The sequence below is a fragment of the Bombyx mori genome, chromosome 15 (genome assembly GCF_030269925.1).
Source record: "Bombyx mori chromosome 15, ASM3026992v2".
Taxonomy (NCBI): Eukaryota; Metazoa; Arthropoda; class Insecta; order Lepidoptera; family Bombycidae; genus Bombyx; species Bombyx mori.
This window is the reverse complement of record NC_085121.1, coordinates 13408355-13435156: the sequence shown is the minus strand read 5'-3', so window position 1 is coordinate 13435156 and position 26802 is coordinate 13408355. Positions and strand designations below refer to the sequence as shown.

The 26802-nt window shown below is 34.3% G+C and overlaps 2 protein-coding genes across 2 annotated transcripts; both read left to right on the top strand.

Moving 5' to 3' along the window:
• The first annotated feature begins 1475 nt into the window (after positions 1-1475).
• Positions 1476-4517, top strand: LOC101743813 (uncharacterized). The gene is given in 3 exon segments (NM_001309615.1): positions 1476-1564; positions 1790-2052; positions 3345-4517. Coding segments are annotated over 3 exon segments (1371 nt in total). The 5' UTR covers positions 1476-1506; the 3' UTR covers positions 4395-4517.
• Positions 4518-5441: 924 nt separating this feature from the next.
• Positions 5442-26527, top strand: brP-1649 (juvenile hormone binding protein brP-1649). Its single transcript, NM_001043521.1, is given in 6 exon segments — positions 5442-5593; positions 13023-13141; positions 15415-15536; positions 23479-23612; positions 24918-25067; positions 25913-26527. Coding segments are annotated over 6 exon segments (738 nt in total). The 5' UTR covers positions 5442-5532; the 3' UTR covers positions 26065-26527.
• Positions 26528-26802: the final 275 nt, after the last annotated feature.

The following is a 26802-nucleotide window of genomic DNA, read 5'->3' as shown; positions in this document are numbered from 1 at the left end:
CGGACTCACAAGAGGTCCTACCACTAGTATAGATTGTTACTTAATCACGCAAAGACGGTTGAAACGATTCGGATGGAATTTGGCAAGAAAATCCTTTATAATCTAGATTACCTACCTTCCTTTATAATCTAGAATCTACCACCGGATCGGAAACGCAATCCACTGAGAAGATCCGGCGAGAAAATCAGTGAGCTGTGTCTATGGGTTAATTTACTCGTCGAGCCCTTCGTCGCAAGCGACAGGTTCGGCGAGGACGGTGACTTGTGCTTAAACACAGCGTTCTTTTCTTATAGAGGGAATGAAATTTGAATGGAGTTGGCACAGCGCCACTAGCGGCAAACAAAGGGAAGCTGTTCCAACTCCATACAAATTTTAGATAAGTTTTATGCGATCGAGAAGTTAAAAAAACTCGCATTAAGCACACGGATCGATAATGCCGCGAATGGACAAAACAAAACAATAAAGTTAAATAAGCGACATCTGATTAAAATACTAAAAACTAAATCTAAATTGCAGTTCAAATGTAATAGTAATGTAAATTAGTTTATAATTTTGTCAACAGATGGCATGATTAAAGAAAAATAATTCATAGTTTATCATGCAAACAGCTAGTTTATTTTTGTTAATAACAGTTTGATTACTCTACAATTTCATAAATTACGCTGAGAATTTTTGCGCTTAAAGGGTCACATATGAATATAAATCATGCTTCTTAAAGTATACGCTACTTATTACATCATGAACCAGTTTAAATTATTAAAACTTTTTCTGGGTTCAGGCTTCTTAGTATTTCCACGCATTAGGCATTATCACGGCCAGGCACAACCTACCTATGCGAGCTCGCTATACCCACCACCACCAAGCAATTTAACTATAAGAATGTTAGTTTAAAATAAAAATATTAGATCTTTTAATCTTAAATTTTAATGTATAAAATTTTGTGTATTATTAATAATATTTTTTGTCCCGGTACTTTCTTGACAGAGTAGTACTTTAGTTTCTGAAGGAGCATACTCTGAAAGTGATAAAATAAATTTGGGCGAATAACAACATTTTGTGTATTATTGATCTTTTCCCGGTACTTTCTTAACAGAATAGTACCTAAGTACTTCAAAAAGACTTAATTTTTACCTTATCAATGCGTTAACTGAACTATGTTTAAAACTATTATATTATATCATGGTTGCCATTTTCTTAATACCTAGACGTAACCAGAATTAGCGGGACATTAAAAGCAAATTATACTCATTAAAACGAATTTTAACACGAAACAAAATGAAACTGCATATTTAAATTAAGTAACGATGTCAAATTATGAAGATAAAGCAAATTTTAATACTTTTCCATCCCTAAAATGCAGTTAACGTGACGTCATCGACAAATTAAACATCCGATATCAATAATGTGGTTCGAATTGACGGCAAACGATAAACTATGACCCTTGATACAGTCTGGAATGAATGAGTGTGCGTACAATAACTCCGCAGTAGAGGACAACGTTACAGAATGAAGATTGCCTTGTGTTTAGTGCTTGTGATTTTGTTCCAGTTTAGGAACTGCCAAGGTGGGATTCATTGTGTTTTGTGAACAATTCAGGATTAGAACATTACTTTCTATTCATTTTGTACGGCCTGTCATCTATTGTGTTAAGATATTGTGACGTTTTCAATTTATTCGTATCGTTTTTTTTAAGTTTAAAACAAGAAGCAAACTGGTACAGCCACATCAAAGAAAATACGTAAATCCAAAATTGCGTCACTCAAAATTATATTATTTCTCAAATCTACAGAAATACCCGAGGAGGTGTCGAGTGAAGATGAAAAACTTTCGGAAGGCGAAAAAAAACTCAGTCATAATATCTTGGCTATTCTGGAGCATTATAAACAGCCGGATCCCACGGGACTGCCGGGAGCTAAACTACCAGATCCATACCCAGTTCCAGACGTCAAACAGTCACTCACTCTTGGAACTATGAATTTTAAAAACATAGCTTTGTATGGAACTAACGAATTCCGTCTAAATTACGTTAAGGCCGATATCGGAGCAATGGAGGTATGTGATCCATTTTAATTTTATGTTTCTTTTAATCGTTTTAACCTCAAAATGAAATACAAACGCGGAACTAAACATAGTATCATAACTGGATAATTTGGTATTTAATAAATAACAAAACGACTTTTCGGCTAAAACATAAGGTCAAATTAACTACCTACTTAGCATTATTATATTTTGTCAATTAAACTAAAATTAATAAGAAATAATAATGGTGGATTATAAACTGATTATGTTCAAATACTGTGCTGTATCAAAGGTTCGTTTTAGACATTCTCTTGTTGCCCGTTAAAAAAAAATTATATTATTTTATTTTATTTCATTGCTTTAATCATGTTCCTTCGGTGTTTTTGATACATAAAAACCAACACATATATATTGAACTCTTAAATTCTAGTAATATTTTTGAGTTAGATTTCACAAATAAGTTATACCTATTCGTCTTTATCCTGCGCAGAATTTAAATTAATGGTAGAGCGTATTGTGAATTTGCACGGTGGCAACACAACGCCCTGGCAATTTCTGCTGTGTCGTTGTTATTTTTTCTTTGTTTAAATGGTGGGATTGCCATTATTTAATACAGCTTAGACTTCGATCTCATATCTCAAAGTGAATGGGCACAATCACATGTCACATTCTCGGATAAAAACTAAAACCAAATAATCCGTGAGAGTTGGGTTTGTGATTTCGAAATAAATTCAGATATTAACAATTTCGATTGCTAAAAAAAATAAAAGAATATTAAAATCGAAGTTTCTGAATCAGTTTAATGTCTCACCGGAAGCTAAACGTAAAATTTACATCCAAAATGTTGTTTATGAGTTTGCAGCGGCAGACGGTCGAATCGTAACTGCTACTCATAGAAAATACATCGAGAACAATCTGTCAAGTTAAAAATCGTACACCCACCAAAACACGTGCAACAATGCTGAGTCCGACGTCGCCCAAAACACGTCATTACGGATCCTCCCGATCCATTAACAGTGCTTTTAGGTACCACAAGCACAGGTCACCGTCCTTTTTATTAACCCATTAACCCATAGACACAGCCCACTGAGTTTCTCGCCGGATCTTCTCAGTGGGTCGCGTTTCCGATCCGGTGGTAGATTCTACGAAGCACTGCTCTTGCTAGGGTCAGAGTTAGCATCACTCCAGTTTGAGCCCCGTGAGCTCACGTACTAGCTAAGGTTACGCTGAGATAGCCTCTCAAAGCTTAGGTAGGAAAAAAAATGCTGAGTCACTCGCTGGTTTCACACACACGTATGGTAACATTTAAAAAAAAAAAATTACAGGCCCACGCCGTGATGACTCTCGAAAAATTGCAAGCACGCGGCAACTACACCTTCGCGACGTGGTTCAATTCGGTTCGGGGCCCGTTCACTGTTCACATAACAGGACTGAGGGTGACAGCGAACGCGGGCCTTCAAGTAGAGAGAGACGGTAAAATCAGAGCGGAAAACATCGTCATGGACTTATCGGCCAGCAACATCGCTGTGAACCTGGAAAACGCAGAAATCATCTCAGGATTTATCAACACCATCGGACCGTTCATCTTCGATTCGATCAAACCTTACGTCCTCAAGGAAGCTTATGCCACCATCAAAACCACGATGAACGAAAAGATTGATGAAGTGGCGGGCGATTTGCAGTTCCCAAACTCTATATCGCCACTGGATATGGTCATTGCTGATGTAAGGAAAAAAGTTCACCAAATGGACATGGATCCTTATAAAATCAAAGATTACAACACAAGCGTTAGCGTCTTCGTTGTTACTCTAGCCGAAACCTGGGTTATGGGGATCTCGTCGTTCCAACGAGTTGGCAACATTTCACTGATAATGGAAAACAATACGGCCGTAGCCGATTTCGAAATCGGAACTCAGAAATTAGAAGGCCAGACTAAATGGGAGATATCTGCGATTAGCGGTCTACTATCAAGAGCTGGGACTGCATCGTTTTCAGTTGAATACATAAGCGCGAGGATTATCTTAGGTCAGCCTTTGGATACTCGGAAGAAACCACAGTTTCGAAGCCTGGATCTCGAGGTTGGTAACATACAAGTGCGTTGCAACGGCGCTGGAACACTAGACTATGTTATAGAATTCGTCGTGAACATTTTGCCGAACCTCCTCCGATACCAGATCATGGACGCGATCGAGGGTCCACTCAAAGAAAGAGTTCAGTCGGAGCTCGACAAATTGGATGTTGAGGAAATGATACATGAGAAGCTGCCCGAAATAGATGAAATGGCTGAGAGCGGCTTCAAGCTGTCAAGCATCATCGGTAAAAGCGAAGACGAAAAAGACATTCGCTATGATGACGATGATTTTTTTAACTTTTAGATAATTAGTTTTTAGATTGACAATTTTTTTTACGTAATATTAATTTTGTGACTTCAACGAAGCAGAAAGCAAACCAAAGATGCTGTAAAATATTCCGAAACAAATAAATATTGTTTTATTTTTGTTTGTGTCATTTTCATTATTTATCGCGTTGACAAAAACTGTTTTATTGATTAATAATAATTTAAATGGTCTAACAAAGCAGAGGAGCGTTACAAAGTATCATCTGCGGTGACGGTTGCCAAAACCAATAGATAACGCAATATAAATAAAACTTTACAGATAATTTTGCTTTGATTTAATGGTCACCCTAGCGCTCTGAGCCCTAATATAATGGTAAAACTAGAGTTGCCAATCAATAAAATACGCCACCGATTCTCCTATAAAGGTTTTTAGTGACATCGTTAATGTTTCGAATCTAGTATTTTTTCGCTTATCGCGAGTCTTAAGCATTATTAAAACTACTTTTACGGTTTATGGTAAATCGTATTCGCGGTCACGGACGACATTTGTAAAGTATTCGACGAATACAGCTGTAATATATTCGAAAGCTCTGAAATAATATTAAAATAGCAGTCAAACGCGAGATCATACCGTATAAGTAGTTTTAATTATGTATCTTGTATTTATTTTTGTTATTTTAGGCAGAATACGGCCCACCAGATGGGTATGGGTCACCGTCGCTCATGGATTTCAGCAATAGCAAGGGTACGATTAAACCACTGTCTACTGCAAGACAATGCAATGTATTAATAGTAGTACTAGTGTACTGGTTGTGCTACTAGACACATATAGTAGAAACATGTAATAAAAAGTGTCGAATTACTACTTCTAAAGCAACAAGGAATACTGTATTTAAAATGTATGACTAAAGAATGAGTAAAGAAAAAAAAGTACATATTTTCTTCCATTCCACGCTTACTCATTTATTTTAACAAAGACGGTGTACACGTCTTTATAAGAACTCAGTTCGTACGGTCAACGCATCTTGGAGTGGGCTCATCCGTGGTCACAGTGGCCACACACATTACTCCCGCCGAGGCTGAACGCAACGGACGCTCAGTCGGGAATTAAAAAAAAAAAAAAAACATTGCGCGCCCTTTTTGTTTTCAAATTTTAATCGGTTAAAAAAATAAGAATGCATAAATTCGTGGCGTTGTTTTTGATCGCGACAGTGATACCGCTGAAAACGAATGCAAGTAAGTACAGAAGAAAGTAGACAGACTGCTTACTACTATCTATTCGTGCCATTTTAGTGTGTTAGTAGAAACAATAGTAGGCTGCGTGTTGAATTGTATTGTGACGATAAAAACATTTCTATGAATTATTATATAGAAATATTATTATACATTATCGGATACATTTCTCTTTTCTTAAAAATCATTTAAACGACCTTTGATTGTACAAAAATGTAAAATTTATTATTTTATCATCAATAATAAATACACTGCATATACCGTTAGAAAATTGATCAAAATCTATAATACTCTATTGAATTAAATTAACAGATCTAAAATTAGATATTTTTTTTACATGACATTATTTATTTAATTCGAAATTTAATAAATTAAACATTATCGCACAACACCTAATTTTTATATTTAAAAAGTCAAATTAAGTTCGTAATCATCATAAATAAATATTATTGAAAAATTTCTCGAAATCGATTGAAAAGGTTCGATCACCTGTTAATTAAACAAGTTTACTAATCAGCTATAAACAACAAACAAGTCTTCGACTCAAAACTAATACGGTTATGTGAAAATTATACCAAACAAAAAAAAACTATCCTTAATCGTCATCGCAGAGGTAACGTCAAAAAATAATTCACCTAACTTACTGAAGAAGCTTAAACTCGGCTCACACCACAGTAATTAAACAATACCTTAAGCTTAAGGTACTATTTTGTTGCTTGCTTTTTTTTTTTTATTGCTTAGATGGGTGGACGAGCTCACAGCCCACCTGATGTTCAGTGGTTACTGGAACCCATAGACATCTACAACGTAAATGCCGCCATCCACCTTGAGACATAAGTTGTAAGGTCTCAGTATAATTACAACGGCTGCCCCACCCTTCAAACCGAAACGCATTACTGCTTCACGGCAAATATAGGCGGAGTAGTGGTAGAGTACCTACCCGTGCGGACTCAAAAAGGTCCTACCACCAGTAACGTCAAAAATTGCGTCAAAATAGTGGCGTAAAAGTCAACAATACATATACATATATCAGATTTTATTTAGGACCTATGTTGTGATAACCATTTTATCTTACTTCTCCAATAAGTAAGACCATTCTAACATTGACATAATTCATCAAATTCAAACATTAAAATAACATAATGATCATTTTTTGGCATTACAAAACTTAGGTACGTATTAATTATTTACATAATATAACTTGTATTTCTTAAACTAAAATAAATATGAAAATGAGTGTTATTGATATTCGGGATTGTTTTACGAAAATAGGTGCCAATACTATCACAAAGCAATTTTATTGTTTTTTTTTTTATTGTACAAAAAGCATGTGACCTTCGTGAATACTAAAAGATTTTATCAAGAATTTTGTTCTCGACACCTCAATACGAAGTATAGACTTTTTTTAACTTCGCAAAGTTTTTGATAAATCGCTTTAACAAGAAAGTAGTGTGAAACTCTCATTCGAATTGTACAATAAAACTTTCTGTAAATGTATATTTATTAGTTTATTAACTTCACTTCGGTGTTCGGTTTTAAGGTCACAATTATGCTTGGTGATATTGCGGATTCTTTTCAGAAATTATATTGATTGAAAATATTTTCTCTTAAGTTAGCTACGAAGCGATATTAAAACGAGTCAAGCATTATATAATGTCGTGGTTCTAGTCTTAGAACATGGAACATGGAGAACATTTCAAATGAGTGTTGTTAGGTTGACTAAATCACATCACTAGACTTTCCTAGTTCAAATATAAGCTATCAATTTAAGCTTGAACCCAATGACGTTTGACGTTAAAAACATTTTGACGTCACAGATCTAGTAAAGTAACCAGAATTAACAGCACAGAATAAATACAAACTAATTCATTAAAAACTTAAATTAAAAAATACAACTTCGTGACCACTGACCGAGTTTACAAAAACCGTAAAACAATCGAAACGACGGAACTAATATAAAAGTAATAAAAAACCGGATATTAAACAGCAAAAGTAATTTCAATTACGTCTACAACTCGCAAAAACCGAGGAAATACATTAAAAACTACTTCAATGAGCAGTATAAAATGAAATGTGTGCCATTATTAACCATACGTAATCTAATTTAAATAAAAATAACAATAACTCTAAGATGGCTACACTTTTTTAATTGCCGATAATACGTAATCATTTTCGGCCAGTTATATCGCGTTATAACCTTTCTTGATGCTACTTACTTATAATCTACGTACTACATAGTAATTGCATTACAAGACAGCCATGTAACAGTTCCATTTGCAAACGATTAACGCCAGCTATAATCACGCAATCTAGTAATCATTGTAGTATATGGAAATGAATTAAGGTCAAAATTCTCGATAAACTAAACCAGTTCAATTGCGCATTGAATAATAGTAAGATTTAATTAATAAATCTTAGTTTCTAATAATTCTTTATGAAAAGCCTTGAAAACAGACTTGCCTAAAAAAAGGGACGCGTGGAAAACCCTCTGATCCTGGTTCATCGTCACCTGGCTTAAACAGCAAAGATCGACCATAGAATAAGCACAATAGCACAAAATCGTGTGCAGTGGATAATATGAACACGAAGGAAGCTGATTGTAAATATATGAGACTCAATTTAAAAATTTAAATGTATTTATTGAATGTAGCAAAAAACTATGAACTGTGAACTAACCAAAAAAACACTTAATAAGTAAACTGACAATTAATTTAATCAAGTTTTGAAGTTAACCGGGCGTCTTGAAATCGTTAATAATTATTTTCAAAAATTTCGTCACATACAAACAAACATGCTAACCTAAAAAAATCGTGTTAAAATAGTAAAGAATCGCTTGTACTATAAAAATTAACGCAGCGAACCTTACAGAACCATCAAGAACTTAATTGCCGGTTTGCCTCTAGAGTAACACAAACAGGTCTTAAAATATCATATAAAACATAATATTCGAATATAAGTAAATAATATACTACTATATATAAGGAAGTAAACAAAATGCTGATGTTTGTAAATAATATACCACTATATATAAGTAAGTAAACAAAATGCTGATGTTTGGGCATCTTGTGAGCTCCCTCCCAGAAGGATGCCACAAACCCGCCTATTTCTGCCGTCAAGCAGTAATCTTAGCAATAAATAATAAATCTATATATATGAATTGCTGTTCGTTAGTCTCGCTAAAACTCGAGAACGGCTGGACCGATTTGGCTAATTTTAGTCTTGAATTATTTCTGAAAGTACAGAGAAGGTTTAAAAGGTAAAAATATATATGAAAATGTTCGGAATTCAATAAAAATAACAATTTTGTTTTTCCTGCGATGTGTCCCCCGTCGGACGGATTTTGTTTTAAGTTCATTTTATACAAAAGTTTAGGTCTTTTATTTATCGATTGAGGCACTACGAAGTCTGCCGAGTCAGCTAGTAATCAATAAATATATTGAAAAATATCTATTCTGTGTGCATCGTGCGAGTTCTTTAACGGTCTCGATAGCGTAAAAGTTAACTCAATTTTATATGGAGTTGGAACAGCGCCCCTAGCAAACGTAAGCAAACGTTCCAACTCCATACAAATTTGAGTTAACTTTTACTCTATCGAGAACGTTAAAAAACTCGCACTAAGAACACTGCAGTCTCATTTTAAAATTAACATCGAAATAAGAAACCAAGTTTAAATGTTTGTGCGCCTCAAGCACAACCTAATTTCGCCGCGTCAAACTTTCAAATGCAACTATATAAGTAAGTACAAAAAGAGAACTCTCTCGATTCACCTCTGATTAAAAAAAAACTTTATAAACGTTTCCAATTATTAGTACCGTATAGTTGTTTAACAGTGAACGGTTTTTTGCGAGAGCGGGTTTTGCGGGCAAGGTCTCGGGCGCGGGTCGACGACCCCGCAACTGGGTGCACTAAGATGGCTTAATGGAAACTTCTTTGCTTGCATTCAATTGAATATGCAATTTCGAAAAGGGCACATCTCTGAAAATGTAAAATGTTCAGGAAATGAAAAAAAAAACTGATTATTTTCTAAAGCAGTGTAAAATTTAAAATATTAGCTTTTGAGGTGTATTTTAGAGTTAATTAGCAATTGAAAATTACTGGAATTATTATAAAATGGGTGTAGATAAGCCTCAAAACTACATGTATATGAAAAAACGTATTTGAAAAAATATGCGACATGTGCCCTTTTCAAAACTGCATATTCAATTTTTTATACGAAAAACGTATTGAGGCGAATTACGAACGAACAAGACTTTTAATAAAATCGAACCCACGTGATATTGTGGGCCTGCTTGAGGACTGCATCGACTGTTTTGTAACAATCTAGACTCCGAACTCATATATCAAGGTATGTTATGGCAATCGTGTCATGATATCCATCGATAAAGTGATCCATCGATACACAACAATTAAAAAACCCGGGCTTGAAATAACTAAGCATTAACTAAGAATAAGTGAAATAACTAAAAACAGTTCACTGGTGGCAGGACCTCTTGTGTGTCCGCACGGGTAGGTACCACCACCCTGCCTATTTCTGCCGTGAAGCAGTAATGCGTTTCGGTTTGAAGGGTGGGGCAGCCATTGTAACTATAGGTACTGAGACCTTAGAAATCTCAAATCATATGCATATAAAAAAATCGAATAGCTACCGCTGAGTCAGTCCATATGGGCTCTCACGGTGGTGTAGTAATTGGGGCCCCTGATTGCTGGGTCGTGGCTTCGACTTCTGGATCGGGCAAACTTTCTTGTGGTGATTCGGTAATTTTCTCTTTGTTAGGGTATTTTATATAACAAGATATGTGTTCTTTTTTTATTTTTTATTGCTTAGATGGGTGGACGAGCTCACAGCCCACCTAGTGTTAAGTGGTTACTGGAGCCCATAGACATCTACAACGTAAATGCGCCACCCACCTTGAGATATAATTTCTAAGGTCTCAATATACATACAGTCAAACCTAGATAAGCGAGAGTTCAAGGGAGCACTATCTCATTCTCGCTTATAGAGGTTTCTCACTAACCCGAGTTTCTCACTAATGCACCCTCTGAATATCATTTCGCGATTTTCCGAATTCAAACGCATTCACTATTTTAAGTTTATCACTTAATGACAGTACTTTAATTTTCCGTTTTGATATGATGCAGCACAGAACTTTCCTTCGCAATTAATTAACGATAAACTGAGTAAGTCCGACAAACAGGACGGTACACAGGCACACGTGTCCATTCGAAAAGAATGCGATAAAATAACAACGTTATTTAGTTCCATTAAATAGAATAGTTTCAATGTTGACGAGAAAACAATACAAAAACAATGGTAGGAAGTTCCACGAAAGTTAAGAATAAGTCATAAAACAGCAGATGTTAAATTTGTAATTTGTTTTGTCATTTGTTCCTCCTAAATAATTTAAATAAATAAAGTTCGACTGTCGCTTATAGAGGTATAGATACGTAGCAGTCTCACTTACGGAGGTCCATGAGGGAAAAACGACTCTCGCTTACAGAGGTTTCTGTTTCTCGCTAGAGAAACTATAGAGGTTTCGGGAGCTTAAAATGACGGGTCCTGGCTATTACTCTCACTTATAGAGTTTTCTCACTTACCCAGGTTTGACTGTAGTTACAACGGCTGCCCCATCCTTCAAACCGAAACGCATTACGGCTTCATGGCAGAAATAGGCATGGTGGTGGTACCTACCCTTGCGGACTCACAAGAGGTCCTGTCACCAGTCTCTAGACACTCGTAGTGCAAAAGAAGATCTTATAAAAAACTAATTGAACGTGATAATATATCCCGAGTCAGCTAGTTCATATAATGATTTTAAAAAAAGCAACGCAGCAAGTCATAACAGAATTAGAAACGAACAACTAGGGAGTAAGCGTATTGATTATAGTGTCATTATCCGTGATAAGAATCAAAGACATGGAACGCAAACCGTGCTTAGATTGTACCTTTTTTTTTTTTTAACGCTGGGGAATCCATTTTCGGATACCCGGTCGAGTGGGGTAACGGACCGGGTTATGTCGGACTCCGGCGCCTCCTGAGAGGAAGAAGGGGAGAAGAGAAGGGCCGAGGTCCTTCACCTCCCCCAATTTCTCACAGGAGACTACGCCTTGAAAAAGGCGCGCGAAGCACTTGCCCCGCAGAACGACTACCGACTAAACCCCATCGAATTTAGATTGTACCTAAAAAAACTACCATTTATTATGACTCAGAACATTTCGGAACGTTTGTCAATAATAATCAAACAATCAAATACCTTTGTGTGTTCGGGTCAATAATACCGCAATAAACTTGTTGGTTCAAGGCTTCGATTACTCATTATCATGTTATTCTTCCGCTAAGTCACAGGAATACACGGAATAAGGCATTGTTTTCACTGCGTTCGGTCGTACCGTTATGTTCTGTGCGTTGCATATCAATGATCAACGAACGAAAGCGATGTACAACAGCGGTGTCTATTGTTATGTGCTTAACATAAGTGATGGCGGTATTGAGAAAACTATGTTCAATTGTATCAGCGTGCGGTGCTTTTAGGTACCTCAAGCACCGGTCATCGTTCTCGTCGAACCTGTCGCTTACGACGAAGTGCTCGGCTAGTAAATTAACCCACAGACACAGCCCACTGAGTTTCTCGCCGGATCTTCGCAGTGGGTCGCGTTTCCGACCCGGTGGTAGATTCTGCGAAGCACTGCTCTTGCTAGGGTTCGTGTTAGCAGCATCGTCATGTTTCAGCCCCGTGAGCTCACCTACTAGTTAAGGTTACGCTGATATGGTCTCTCTAGACCATCAGCTTAGGTAGGAAAAAAAATTATCAGCGTTCTGTAATATTTATTTATGAATCTATCTAAATAAAAATGATTCTGTGTAATGTATGTACGCGCATAACTTCAGAACATCGGCATCAAATCGGATAATTCTTTTTTTGTTTGTTGTGTTTGTCAGGAGAAGATTCGTATGAAGAAAAAAATAATAAAAAAATTGCACTAAGAAAACCACCATAATATTAAATTTTGTAATTTAACCTTAAGGCGTTTGACGTAACATTGACAGAATGCATGCTGCCAATATCAGATTTGTTTAAATGAAAATTCAATAAAATCAATAGGTAGTAGGTAAATTTTAGTCCTCAAAGCGGAGCGAGGGCAGGTCGCTAGTATGAAATAAATATTTTATTGGCAAATCGTTAATATCTTTAAAATGCTCTTCAAAATACTCATACTATTACGTTTTAGGTGTCGTATACAGAGCTTCTACTTATTTTATTAACGCACTGTACAAATTATTGACAGCTCGACTAGTTTGTCGCTATTGGGCTGGACAAATAGTACCTTACATAGAAGTGTAACTGTAAAGTCGATTTTACGAATCCTTTTTAAACGTATCATCACGGCTATCTACATTTTCATATTTCACAATCAATGTATTTCTTTTCGGTAGACATATTCGGAGGGAAATGTTCAAGACAAGATCCAAACGTAGACGCTTGTCTTCTAAGGAGTTTCAACAACCTCGTTGACTACTTGAAGGGAGGAGCTCCTGAGATGGGCATCGAAGAGGTACATGGTTATTAATATTTCAGTTTAAACATGATATTATTATTCTAATTTAAATTTGATTTTGTTCAGATTAATTACAAAAGCGCGTGTGCCGCAAATCTACTTTATCAGAATACCAAACAAATTCGAATAAAACCAGGCTTTGATTAGAGAAGTTTTTACCAACAAATCACGAATTACGCCTGAAAAGCCTTTGAAATTCTAATTGCTTTGAATCAACAAAGGTTTAAGTTAAAAATTGTATTAATACATACCTAGGAAAACGAAGTGATACTACATAAATGTAGGATTGGTAAGAGCGGAACGTATGAACAGAGTGTGGAACGGAGTGTTAAGATGTGAGTGAGAGAGAACAGTAAGAAAGGGAGAAGAGAATGACAGATAGAATGACAAAAAGGAAGATAGCGAGGACAGTTAAAAAAGGAGTAAGGCGTAATAAAAGAGTTAATTAATTTTTAAATTATTATTATAACAGATGATTTTTGAAACAATGGAAGTTTTATTTTATGCGCTGCGATCCCTATTCTACATAAATAAAAGACATAGTAATGAGCAAGTAATGAAAGCTATGAAAGATGAGGTGGTCCCCTTTTTTTCACTGCACTTCAGTTTTTTAATTAGGATATTAAATAATACCTCTTTTAGATATAATTAAAAGTAATTTTACGGTTTAATCTCCTGTTTTTATTGTCATTTTACGTGACCAAGAATACTATGGAATATTCTAAACATCTAAAATAATATAATAGGAATAAGAAAAATCGAAATTAAGCCGTAACAGTCGTTTTAATTAACGCGATCGTATGTTTCAGTTCAAGCTTTTATGTATTATATAATATTGTATTATATTGTAATGTTATCACAAGAATTATAATATCTCACTATCTATATATATAAAAATGAATTGCTGTTCGTTAGTCTCGTTAAGAAAATGTTCGGAATTAAATAAAAATAACAATTTTGTTTTTCCTTTGATGTGTCCCGCATCGGACGGATTCCTTTTGTTTGTTTTAAGTTTATTTTATACAAAATTTAAGGTGTTTTATTTGTAGATTGAGGCACTACGAAGTCTGCCGGGTCAGCTAGTAATATAATAGAAAAATCGAAATTAAACCGTAAAAGTGGTTTTAATTAACGCGATCTACGAATCGCGAAAACCGAAGAAAATACTACTGCATGTTAGATTGTTATTTTTATGTAAATATCTTATGAGCGCTAACACCTTCGAGATAATATAAAAATAATCATAAATTACGAATAACAAAGGACACTTGGTCATTGTAAATTATGTCCAAAGCAATAAACTTTTGTGGTGTGAAAAATTACATTATATTACATTATCTTCTTATTGCTTCGATGAATAGAACGAGCTGTTTATGGAAAAGTATGCAACCAATACAAATCACAATGATTACGTAAATTTTAGTATTTCGTTTCATACTTTACTGTCGATTTCAAGCACGAAGCATACAATGATTTGACAACATACGCAATCTCATTACTGAAGTTTGGGAAACTTGTTAATATACACAAAAAATACTTAAAATGTCTTTGTCTTAAAAATTTGTACGTAACAAATTTTCAAATAATGAGACGATAGATGAAAAAATTTTGCGACATTATTTTTTTAAAGTACACCTTATCTTGGTTAACTAAAGCTCATAGTTATTGAGATGGATATCTTCGAAGTGGAGCTTCTCAGGTAATCTTCTATCTTCTATATATATAAAAATAAATTGCTGTTCGTTAGTCTCGCTAAAACTCGAGAACGGCTGGACCGATTTGGCTAATTTTGGTCTTGAATTATTTGTGAAAGTCCAGAGAAGGTTTAAAAGGTAGATAAATATGAAAATGCTCGGAATTAAATAAAAATAACAATTTTGTTTTTCCTGCGATGTGTCCCCCATCGGACGGATTCCTTTTGTTTGTTTTAAGTTTATTTTATACAAAAGTTTAGGTCCTTTATTTATCGATTGAGGCACTACGAAGTCTGCCGGGTCAGCTAGTTTAATATAAAGGACACCAAACCCTTCAGAGCGGAATGTATGAATGATTTCGGTGCGATATGAATTAGGAGGAGAAGTCGTCATGACTTAAAACAATAAGACGTCTAGTAAAAGGTTTGGTCGTATGAAAAGAAGAAGCAATGGATTATAAGGAATTAAGAGACCGACACACCCAGTCCCATCTAGCAGCAGCATAGACTTAAAAACCGCATAGATCTACTAAAACATTCAGACCCAGATATTTAATGGCGGTGTGAAATATTCCAGGCTGAGCCCATTGTGATAGACGAACTGTCTATAGCCCTAGGAGCTGGTCCCGACGGTTACAGAGCAACCTTCAAAGACATCCATGCGTCAGGAGCATCGAACATGACCATCACTAACGTCAGGTGAGCATTCAATAAATAAAATACTTTTATCGTTTATGGAAATCTAAATCTTAAAGTGGCATTGCATAAAGTTTACTTTTAATCGTTTTAAGGGATGAATAATTAAAAATATCTTAAAGTAAATCTAGGTACGTTTCTCGATAATTACAATTTCATTATGATAATTACATAAAAATAATGAACGTAGAATAAATATATAAACTAACTTATTTTTTAATTAAATACCTAATCTCTCTTGAAAGGATAATTGCTTTCACGAATCAACTAATAAATAATGATAATTTGAAATACTATAATAGCACGTGCTACTAAAGAAAATGACTTCATAAAATTAGCGATTGCTACATTTTTTATTATAAGTTTAAAAAGTTTTTTTACCCTTCTCGAACAATACCCAAGAAAAAAAATTAGGTATGAATATGCGAAATAAAAGTGCTTACTTAATAATACGTTGTGTGTGTGTGTGTGTGTGTGTGTGTGTGTGTGTGTGTGTCTGTGTGTGTGTGTGTGATTGTAAGCGACTTCTTTAGGGGGAAATTGTTTTTCGAGTGAACCTATGTTTATATCTATTTCGTGTATACTCTACAACCAAAACCTTTTGACGATTTTAAAAATAAAAAAAAAACATATCAAATAATTAAAAAATTCTGAAAATAAGTTTATCAAATAACACAAAAAATTTAAATACATTAAAAATAGCTACTAGCTAGAATGCGATAAATTATAATAATACCAATATAAAAGTATCTTTGGATGCTAGTAACGGTATAATTGATGGGCCACGTAGAGAAATAAAACATCATTTATGTGTCATTCGTCTCTGTGACGTCCTCCAATCTTTTATAGAAATACAGTATTACTTTAATTCAACCGAAGCGCTCTTAGTTATCATAATATTAACGTCTATCTTTGCAAATTATGTTTATCATTCTAGTCTAGTTTGAATAACAAATTTGAACTCAAACAATACCATTGAAAATCCTCGAAAAACCATTGATTTAAAAAATCAACAGACCAAACTAAAGTAAACCCTTGAATTTAAATGAAAATAAATATTTTAAAAACTAACAACAGTGGAATCTCGTAGAATAAAGTCTAGAGTTCGGTAAATTTATTCCAGTCACGTTTCCTTTTGTGTTGACTGAACAGTTTAAAAACGCCTTCACGACCAGGGTCAGAGGAGAACTGGGGAATCACTGGCAAATACCACAGCATATAAGTTTACGTTATTGGCTGATATTTCAGGGTTGCCAGAGACAAACATAACAATATGTTACGTCATGTTTACTTTGTATAATAAAAAATATTCTGTGGCATTGGCGTATTCTAGTAGTATCATCTTGCATAATAAATCGTGAACGATGCCAGTTCCTCAGATTAAAAATTTAATAAGGTGGTGATACATTTAAGATTGTTCTGAAAATATATTTATGTACTTAACAAATTAGGCTGCGTGCATAAGATAGTAGTTTGAAAAAGATGAATTAAAATATCATAAATAATATATAATAAAATAATGGGGCCTGCTGCCCATTATAAGCACGCGTGTGTAGGTTCTACTTCTGGTTTTTGTTCAGTATGGCAATCGGCCTCTTACGTTGCCATTGTTGCAAGTCTATTTTTTTTAAATACTCTATTATTATACATACATATTCTGTTATATGAAGATTTGACTAGATCAATATGAGATGAATTTGATTCATTTAAAATTTTAATAAATTGTAATAAAAGAAAACGTCACGAGATGAAATTATAATTGTCTCAATCAAATGGTGCGAATTTACTAAAACGTGGTGGACGTTTGGAAAGAACCAGAGAAGCCAAATCCAGCGATTCTCTTGCATTTTCTCAAACTTCTCGAAATTCTCGAGAATTTGGACAAGTTTGGGAAAAATAAAGGCAGTGAAAAGTGAATAATGTTATTACACGTATTAAAACTTAATGAAACACTAAATGAACAAGTTAAAACAATTGACAGAACTTGTCCTTAACGCGTTCCCGCCAAAAACTGCTACCATCCTCCTACTTAGTAATGCCAGAAATCATTCCCGTTTGAGGTTGAAAATAAATTATGACGACACACATGAAACTTGTTTGTGTCATGAACATACCCATCAACAAATGTACCCTCTCAACCTTCTTGACCTTTGGAACCATTGCATGGACGTAAAATAATATTTTGGAACAAAAACAATAAAACGACTTTGTATTTATTGTTAGTTCCTAGTTGTTTTTATATAACGTCCTCGAGTTAGCGCAGTTAACACGCAATTTCGATGTTGAACACTAAAAACTAGTTTTCGTCGTTAAACACTAATTATTGACACATTAATGTTTGAATAACCAGATTCTAAAACTTACCGTTGTCAATTTGAGGAAAACGCACGCAATATAGAAAACGCACTTAGTCGACAATAGCATAGGTGATAAAGATAGATTTAAATTGAAAGTAACTATCAAAGAATTGATTTTATATGTAATATACTGACGCTTTTTAAAATTACTGGTTAAAAAAATTATAACATATAAAATTATCAAAATCATTTTGGTCGAATAAACGACAAACAAAAAACCAGGAAAAGCGCAAATATAGGTTACTTGAAAACAGTTACGACAACATTATATATTTATAAAAAACTTTTTTTATTTTATTGCTTTGATGCGTGGACGAGCTCACAGCCCACCTGGTGTTAAGTGGTTACTGGAGCCCATAGACATCTACAACGTAAATGCACCACCCTTGAGATATAAGTCCTAAGGTCTCAGTATAGTTACAACGGCTGCCCCATCCTTCAAAGCGAAACTCATTACTGCTTCACGGCAGAAACAGGCGAGGTGGTGGTACCTACCCGTGCGGCTTCACAAGAAGTCTTACCATCAGTAAAAAACATTAAAATCAACAACATCAACATTAAACTAGATATATGTTTAGTTTATATAATCTGCTAAAACAAACATAATATGTTAAATAAATAATATGAGACCTTCAAAATACTAATTAATACCAAAGTATGACATTCCATTGCAAATAGAATGTATCTGCGGTATACACGTATGCATTCATACTATATTAAGCTGTGCATATTAACAAATTACTTTTCATAATTGTGATTAGCTTAGAGAGCGTTTATGAGTGCTCGTGAACCAATTTTATATAATACTAGCTGACCCGGCAGACTTCGTATTGTCTCAATCGATAAATGAAAGACCTAACTTTTGTATATTAAAATAAACTTAAAACAAACAAAAGGAATCCGTCCGACGTGGGACGCATCAAAGGAAAAACAAAATTGTTATTTTTATTTAATTCCGGGCATTTTCATATTTTTTTTACTTTTTCAACCTTCTCTGGACTTCCACAAATAATTCAAGATCAAAATTAGCCAAATCGGTCCAGCCGTTCCCGAGTTTTAGCGAGACTAACGAACAGCAATTCATTTATATATGAGTCGTCTATTATCAAAGGTGGCAATCTGTGCATTTGGACAAAAAAATTTTATTGATATGTCAATACAGATTGATTTGAATATAATCGTCTCCTTCAAAGAATACGGTTCAAAACCTGCATTAAATAAAGGTTAATAGTTAACCTGTTATTTATCTAAGATATCGTTCCGAAAAGTTTTGTGACTGCCAATGGAATACAAAGTCAATAATTCGTTTTTCTGATTTACCAATCATTGTCCAAAAGTCAGATTGCCGGCTTTGATAATAGTCGACTCATATATAAGTACTTATTGAAGAACTAGTCGGCTTATTTTTCTTCGATTGACTATTAAAAACCTGTTTTAGAATGTTCGACAAAATTCGCAATACAAATGGATTCAGCTAGGTTTCATCGCGCAAAATGACTTTTTCTCCGACCGCATTTTTATTTAGAATTCTGTAATAAAAATTATCGCCATTTAAAATTATCGCCATTTTTTACTGGTGGTAGGACCTCTTGTGAGTCCACACGGGTAGGTACCACCATGCTGCCTATTTCTGCCGTGAAGCAGTAATGCGTTTCGGTTTGAAGGGTGGGGAAGCCGTTGTAACTGTACTGAGACCTTAGAACTGATATCTCAAGGTGGGTGGCGCATTTACGCTGTAGATGTCTATGGGCTCCAGTAACCACTTAACAACAGGTGGGCTGTGAGCTCGTCTACCTATCTAAGCAATAAAAAATAAACTTTTGTTTAAAGTGAGTTCGAGACTTTTCTTGTAGAATATTTTAATTTTTTGTATAAACACAAACGATCGATTCGACATGCGATACTGTCTTCAGTCAACAATAGAGTAGGTATTGCGATGCTTGTTGGGACTTCCTTTTCCTTATTCCTTCCTCAATCCCCTATCCACGCCATCTGTTGACACTACAAGAAAAACTACGCGCGTATGAAAATGGCGCGAAGTGTGTAAAAAAAACTAAAACATGGTGCCGGTGCAAAAACAATAAAATTGTGATTTGTTGATCAATCAGCATATATAACTCTCGCCAGTGAGAAAAATGAATAGTGCATCAACGAACTACAGAGTGAGTCCTAAAACTTATCCTTTTCCCAGTCCCAAACAAATCTAAATTCAAAACATGCTCATTCTACAACACGTTCATTATATGCAAAACGAAAAACAGAAATAAAAAACGAATAATTTAAAAATGAATACAAAAAACATTAAAATAAAACTACTTACAATTAAAATTAACGATTAGCAACAAAAAAGAATGAAATATACAGGAAACAAAAGAATATACAACAAGCTTTGTCATATCAAAATATTCTAAACGCAAGCAAAGTGTTCAAGCCACAGTTCAAAGTTCAAACATGTCAAATGACGCCTTATTCTTAAAAGAGAATACTTAATGAGCTATGAAAATACAAAAACACTATTAGAATCATAATACCTAATCATAATTTCATCTTACCATTCATATACTATTATGAATATTTGTCTATTATAATAAAATGACATTCCAATGTATAAAAATAAATAAATTGCCAAATAACATTTGCATAGTCTACAGGGTCCTTTTTTGAAATAAAAAATAAAGAAATAGAATGAAGCTTGTATTACCATATTTAATTGTTTTTTATCATGTCGAGAGGTGAAAGGCTATTAGGTTTGAGCGAAATTTTTGTAACTTTACAGGGGGGCCATTTAAAATAGAAAATCTGGAAAAAATATCATAACAAAAAAAACTTCTTCAGCTATTTGAATGAGCTAAACTTAATTGAAGTTTAATTAAAAACATTCGAACTGTTGATGCTAATACGAAATAAAACGCACCTTCAATTATAAAACTAAATGTCGCTTAAAAAGCGAAAAGTCGCTTAAACCAATTAGCCTTTCACCCATTCGGTATAATGGTATAAACTTCGGTATAAACAAAGAAGTTTAGCAAATTTTTTTTTTCGGCACCGACGAACTATTCGGCTGTGAAATATCAAAACCCAGTATCTGCATAAAACTAAATTTTACAGGAGAGCCGAAAAACAATTTCATATCTTTGACAGCGTGCCGTTTCAATAATATTAGTCGTACCTTCTTGAGAGTGATTGCAAAATTTGAGGTACATAACAGGCTTTATAAAAAAGTAGATTTCATGCGTCTATCACAAAAGATGTACGTAGAGGAGCAGTTACTAATAAAAAGATTGTTTTCTTAGATCAAACTTTTTGAGTGTGACAATTTCAAAACCTAGTAAGATCACTTGCTTTGTTTTCATCTAGTTCTAAAATATAATGAGTGGGGATAAACGCAAATTAATAGACTTAGTAAGATCACTTGCTTTGTTTTCATTAAGGTCTGAATTTACTGAGTAGGAACTAAATGCAATTTTATAAACATAGTAAGAAAAAACAGAATAAAACAACATAAATATGGGCAGAAATAAGCAGTTTTAATGAAAAAGAAAAAAAAAACACATAATCGGAAACCAAACACTATTTGTTCACAGTAAAAAATCAAAAAATAATCACTCAAAATATTTGAAAACAGTCAAATAAAAATAAATTATTCGGTTATTAATAAATGTCCACTAGAAACTAAATTAACTGGATTATTATTAATCGGTACACTTTGCCAAAACATCTTCTCCAAAACTTCTTTAAGCTAAATAAAGTTGTTACTATGCCTTCCTTTTTACTTTCGTTAATGCCTCTTGAAATATTTTTTAAGGTTGGCATGATCAAGGGATTGTGTTTTTTAATAAGAAAATCCAACTCGGAATACAGAGATTCAAAATCATTCCTATAAAACATATTACGGCACCCATTTACAAATGTTACTTCAACCAAAGAACTAAGCAAAAAATTATTAATGGGAACAAGGTCATCATTGCATCGCGGTATGCGTTTCTTTTTTACCCACTCATACGAATTTTGGAATTCGATAACTTCAATATGCGATATGCAACCCAAAATTACATTCTTATAGTCTTCAAAATCGTACACAGCATCTTTTGTTTTTAATCTGCCTCTCCATATTGCCATGAACTCCATCAGCTGACATACATGTGTGATCTTTAATTAGGTAGGTATTACAAAGTCCAACTTTTTAAATTGAAAAACCCAGAGATTATTATAGTAACAAGTGATGTAAAGAGGATCCAATTTTTATTTTGAGCTGTGCAATTATCACACCACAATATCAAATGATTAAAATCTCTTCTTTTTCGATTATTGCTGCAATTGCATTAACAATGTCATGAGCATCTCGTCCAGAAAAGGCTTCATGCCATAGAATACAAATATTATTAACATTAGTTTTCTTTCTGATTGGTGCAAATGTCAAGTTGAAAGTTATCATTCTACTCAAGAAAAACGATTCTTTGACTTTAGGCATGTCGGGTAACAACATAACTTTTTGTAAATGCATCGAATAGTATCTCACAGAGGAAGTATTTTCTAGGGAGGCATCTTCTTGATACTTTTGTATTGCTTTACTTGCTTTAGCTTTGTGATCCTCGTATGCAGTTTTAACATCCTCTGGAATATTTGCACCTTCATTTACTTTATGTGTCGTAGTAGGTTGCAATTTTGGAAAACAAAAAAACTTGACAATAATAAAACACACTGAAGCGTACTTACATTTCACCATGTTGTTCTTTTAAAGCATTCAAGATCAGTTTTGACCTATAAAACTGATTTTTACTCATTTTATAGACAAAAACACGAACGACATGCAACGATTTTCTCACTTACTAAAGTTTCGCGCGAGTGTTGACGTTTATTTCAACCATTTCATTGACTTAGTATCTGCATGAACCATTTTAAATCCAATTAACTACAAGCACTTATTAGGTTTTTAAAATGGTTGAGGTTATATACTATGTTCTAATCTTGTAATTTTTGCATTTTGAAAACCTTTACTGTAGATACTAGTTTTCCGACTTTGTGTAACTTCGTTTTTTACAAATTTTTGGGGGTTTTTGCTATCCTAATATATGGAGAATGGTCTACAAGGTCGAAAAATGCAAAAACACACTTTTTTTTTTATTTGTCAGATACTAGGTTTTGAAATTGGACAGCCGTATTGTTTCTGGCATACAGAGTACACTGTAGCCCATACAAATCATCGGATACATACCACCCACTTCCAGAAGAACTTCTAGAAGGTTTTGAGCTTGAGTTTTTATGGTGCTTGGCTTATTTATGTATATATGTCGATGTAGGTGTGCTGAGCACGCTGCGAGCAGCCCCCCTTACTGTCCCCCCAGCATCAACTTCACCCCTGCCTTTCATGGCAAGGAGCTTCTGCCCGGGCAGTGGGATTCGCCCCGAGGCCCGTTCCGTGCCCCCGTAAGGGGGTACGACGAACCCTCTTGCTTGGCTCTGCCCCTGGCATTGCTGACGTCCAAAAGTGACGGTAACCACTCACCATCAGGCGGGCCGTGTGCTCGTCTGCCTACAAAGGTAATAAAAAAAAAGTGCTTAAACAAACGATGTCTTCATGTACTCAGGTCGGACCTAGAGACCCATCAGTTCCAGCTGACGCTGTACGGACCTCACATCAGCGCCCGCGCTCGGTACCGCTCCTCAGGAGTTCTGCTGCTGGTCAGAGCTTCAGGCGGCGGCGAGTACTGGGGCGAATACCGTAAGAACATTTAACCCGATTAGTATTACAAAAATGTTTCACTAAAATAAATAAATTTAAAATCATTTAATTCAGACCATTGAAAGTCCATAATATGGTGTTAGTAGAGTAATACTTACAACTATGTTAGTAAAATGAAATTAAAATCAAAATTAGAAAAATTATTAAAACATTTAATTAATAAACCTGCGTTGCTCTGAAATTTAATTAATAAAAAAATTACACTATTTTATCGCAATTTTCAAAATGATGAAAACACTTTTTCTTGTTGCGTAAAGGTATGGATGGGCTCACAGCCCCTCTTGTGTTAAGTGGGCACCGGATCCCATAAAGATTACAAGCTGAACGCCACCAACAAAACAACGTTGATTACATACATTTTTGTATAAAAATCTTTTACATAAAATAATTACGTGCCTACTATTTATGTTCCATTGTATACTGTTACCGAAAATTATTAAATATCGAACTTATTCTGCCTATATAGCGTTACATAACAGAATTAAAGTGTAAAAACAATATTAAGCTAATAGTTTCAATACTGCGATAGTTATTCAGCTTAAAAATATATTATATTACATGACTGCGATCTATTTCAAAAGATAATAATATATTAACTCTATATGTAATAAAAGTATCGAGTAATAAAATTATCAAGTGCATATTTTACCATAATACTCTGTGGCATGACAAATAAACACAATACAAAAAGGCGGGAACGTGAGGAGTCGAGGAGTGAAGTTGTGTGATTTGTTTTATTTTGTCTATTTAGTGTTTCTTCAGGCTTAAATGTGTAGGTAATAACGGTGACTTATTAACTGTTTAATATCTGTGAAAGTGCACAAATGTGGGGAAATGAAACAAAGCCGCTGGACGTAACTTCACGGGATCCTCCAAAAAGTCCACTGAAAAAATCTCAGTAAATGACCCCCATTTTACTAAGGTTATATTTCATTTTATCTCATTTTATTTAATTTCATTTCAGTTGATTAATCTCTCAAATTAATCATCTTCATTTCATTTCACTCCATATTATCATTTTTCATAAAAATAAGAATATAAATTAAAATAAGAAATGACTTAAAGGTCTTAGTTATCAGGTCATAATATTTCTTAAAAAAAAAAACACAGTACAAATGAATTCTTGTGGCATAAAGTCAGATTTAAAAAATTAAAAAAATTGTCATTTTTGACAACGCTCCATTTTACTATCCATCGATTGTTTCGTGACGGCACCTCAAAATGAACTCGATTCCTAAGGAGTAATGTGTTGTTGCCTTAGATGCTATTGATCTTCCTTTACAGATGGCGTCAAGGCCAAGGTGTACTTCCGCGGCGCTCCGTACGAACGCGACGGACGAACTTACCTGAAGCTGCAACAGCTGAAGCTAGATTTCTCCGTAAAGGACATCAAGATGGGCGTTGAGAATTTGGATAACTCAAACGCCGTACTCCGTAAGTTTTGACTTCATTTTTTTCGGATCTAATCTTTTTTTTTATTACTTAGATGGGTGGACGGACTCACAGCCCACGTGGTGTTAAGTGGTTACTGGAGCCCATCGACATCGACAACGTAAATGCGCCACCCACCTTGAGATATGAGTTCTAAGGTCTCAATATAGTTACAACGGCTGCCCACCCTTCAAACCGAAACGCATTACTGCTTCACGGCAGAAATAGGCGGGGTGGTGGTACCTACCCGTGCGGACTCTCAAGAGGTCCTACCACCAGTAAAACAAATGTATAATAATACTAGCGGCTCGCTCCGGCTCCACTCGGGTATTTGACAAAAATTTCAAAGATATTTGACGTTGTTTTATTTTTCTTTTGAACACTTATTGCTACATAACTATAATAGTTAGACATATGCTGTCGCGACACTTTTTGTAAAAATGAATGTGTTCTACAAAGTCTTAGTAAATTATTTTATTTTATCATCGATAGTTTTCGCGGGGCACACGTGGTAAAGAATATTTTAGGTAATTTTTTTACACCCTGGGTTACATTATTAGAGTTTTAGTAATGTTAACGTATTTAATTATTTTTTTCAAAAAAGATTATAACCTGTGTCACTCGGGAATAGTGTAGCTTCCAAATAGTGAAAGAATTTTTTAAATCGGTTCAGTAGTTTCGGAGCCTATTCAATACAAACAAACAAACAAATCTTTCCTCTTTATAATATTAATATAGATATATAATAATAATTAAATAATATAATAAATAATAATAATATATAATAATAGGTATATAATAAACAACAAGATGTATAACAGATAAAAAATAAGGCTTTACATTGACAGAGGCTGCATTGAACCTCTTCATCAGTACGAACGCTCAAGAGCTCCTGAAGGAAATGAAGCCGGAACTGAAGAGGGACTTGGCGGATAAGATGTCGCGTTATTTAGACCACATCCTCCAGCACATACCTTACGACGAGCTGGTCGTTGATTAAGCAACCTCCCCATCTTATATATGGGGTGTTTAAAATGTGCACAGTTTTTTGTCATTATTTCTCTAACGATCGCTACTTTTAAAGAATTTGCGAACAAATTTGTAATGTGGGAGACGGATATTATTTAAATACATGATTTCAACGAGAAAATAATAAGAATCAGTTTTAACATTTAGAATCGTTTGAAAATGTATAAGTATCGGTGTTACTTGTTTTTTTTTCTTTTTCTTCAATATATTTAAAACTAATTATAGAAATTTATTTCATTCTTATAATGTTCAACCTTTCCATTTAAGTACGTCATTAAATTAAAAATGCTATTTATAAATTATTTATGAAGCTCTAAGTATTAGTACAAGGAAGTATTTTGTCTCATCGTCAAAGTAAGTAGTCATAATTAGAAATAGGTTTTTTTTTGTTATTTATAATGTACTAATAATTAATAAAATAAACATGAATAAAACAATGAATTTCATTAAAGCTATTTACTATATATCACTTAAATAATTATATTATGTACGTATATTTGGGCCTTATTATAAAGCTCAAGGTCACCCATAGAGCAATGGAGAGGGCTATAGGTGGAGTTTCCCTGCGAGATGAAATCTGGAATGAATCTCTATTCGCAGGAAAATCATGGTAACCGAAATAATAGCGCAAAGGATTGTACAATCTCTGGTATTGAAAAACTAGTCTGGGTTCACGTACATCCAATACCGTCTTTACCATAAGGGCACA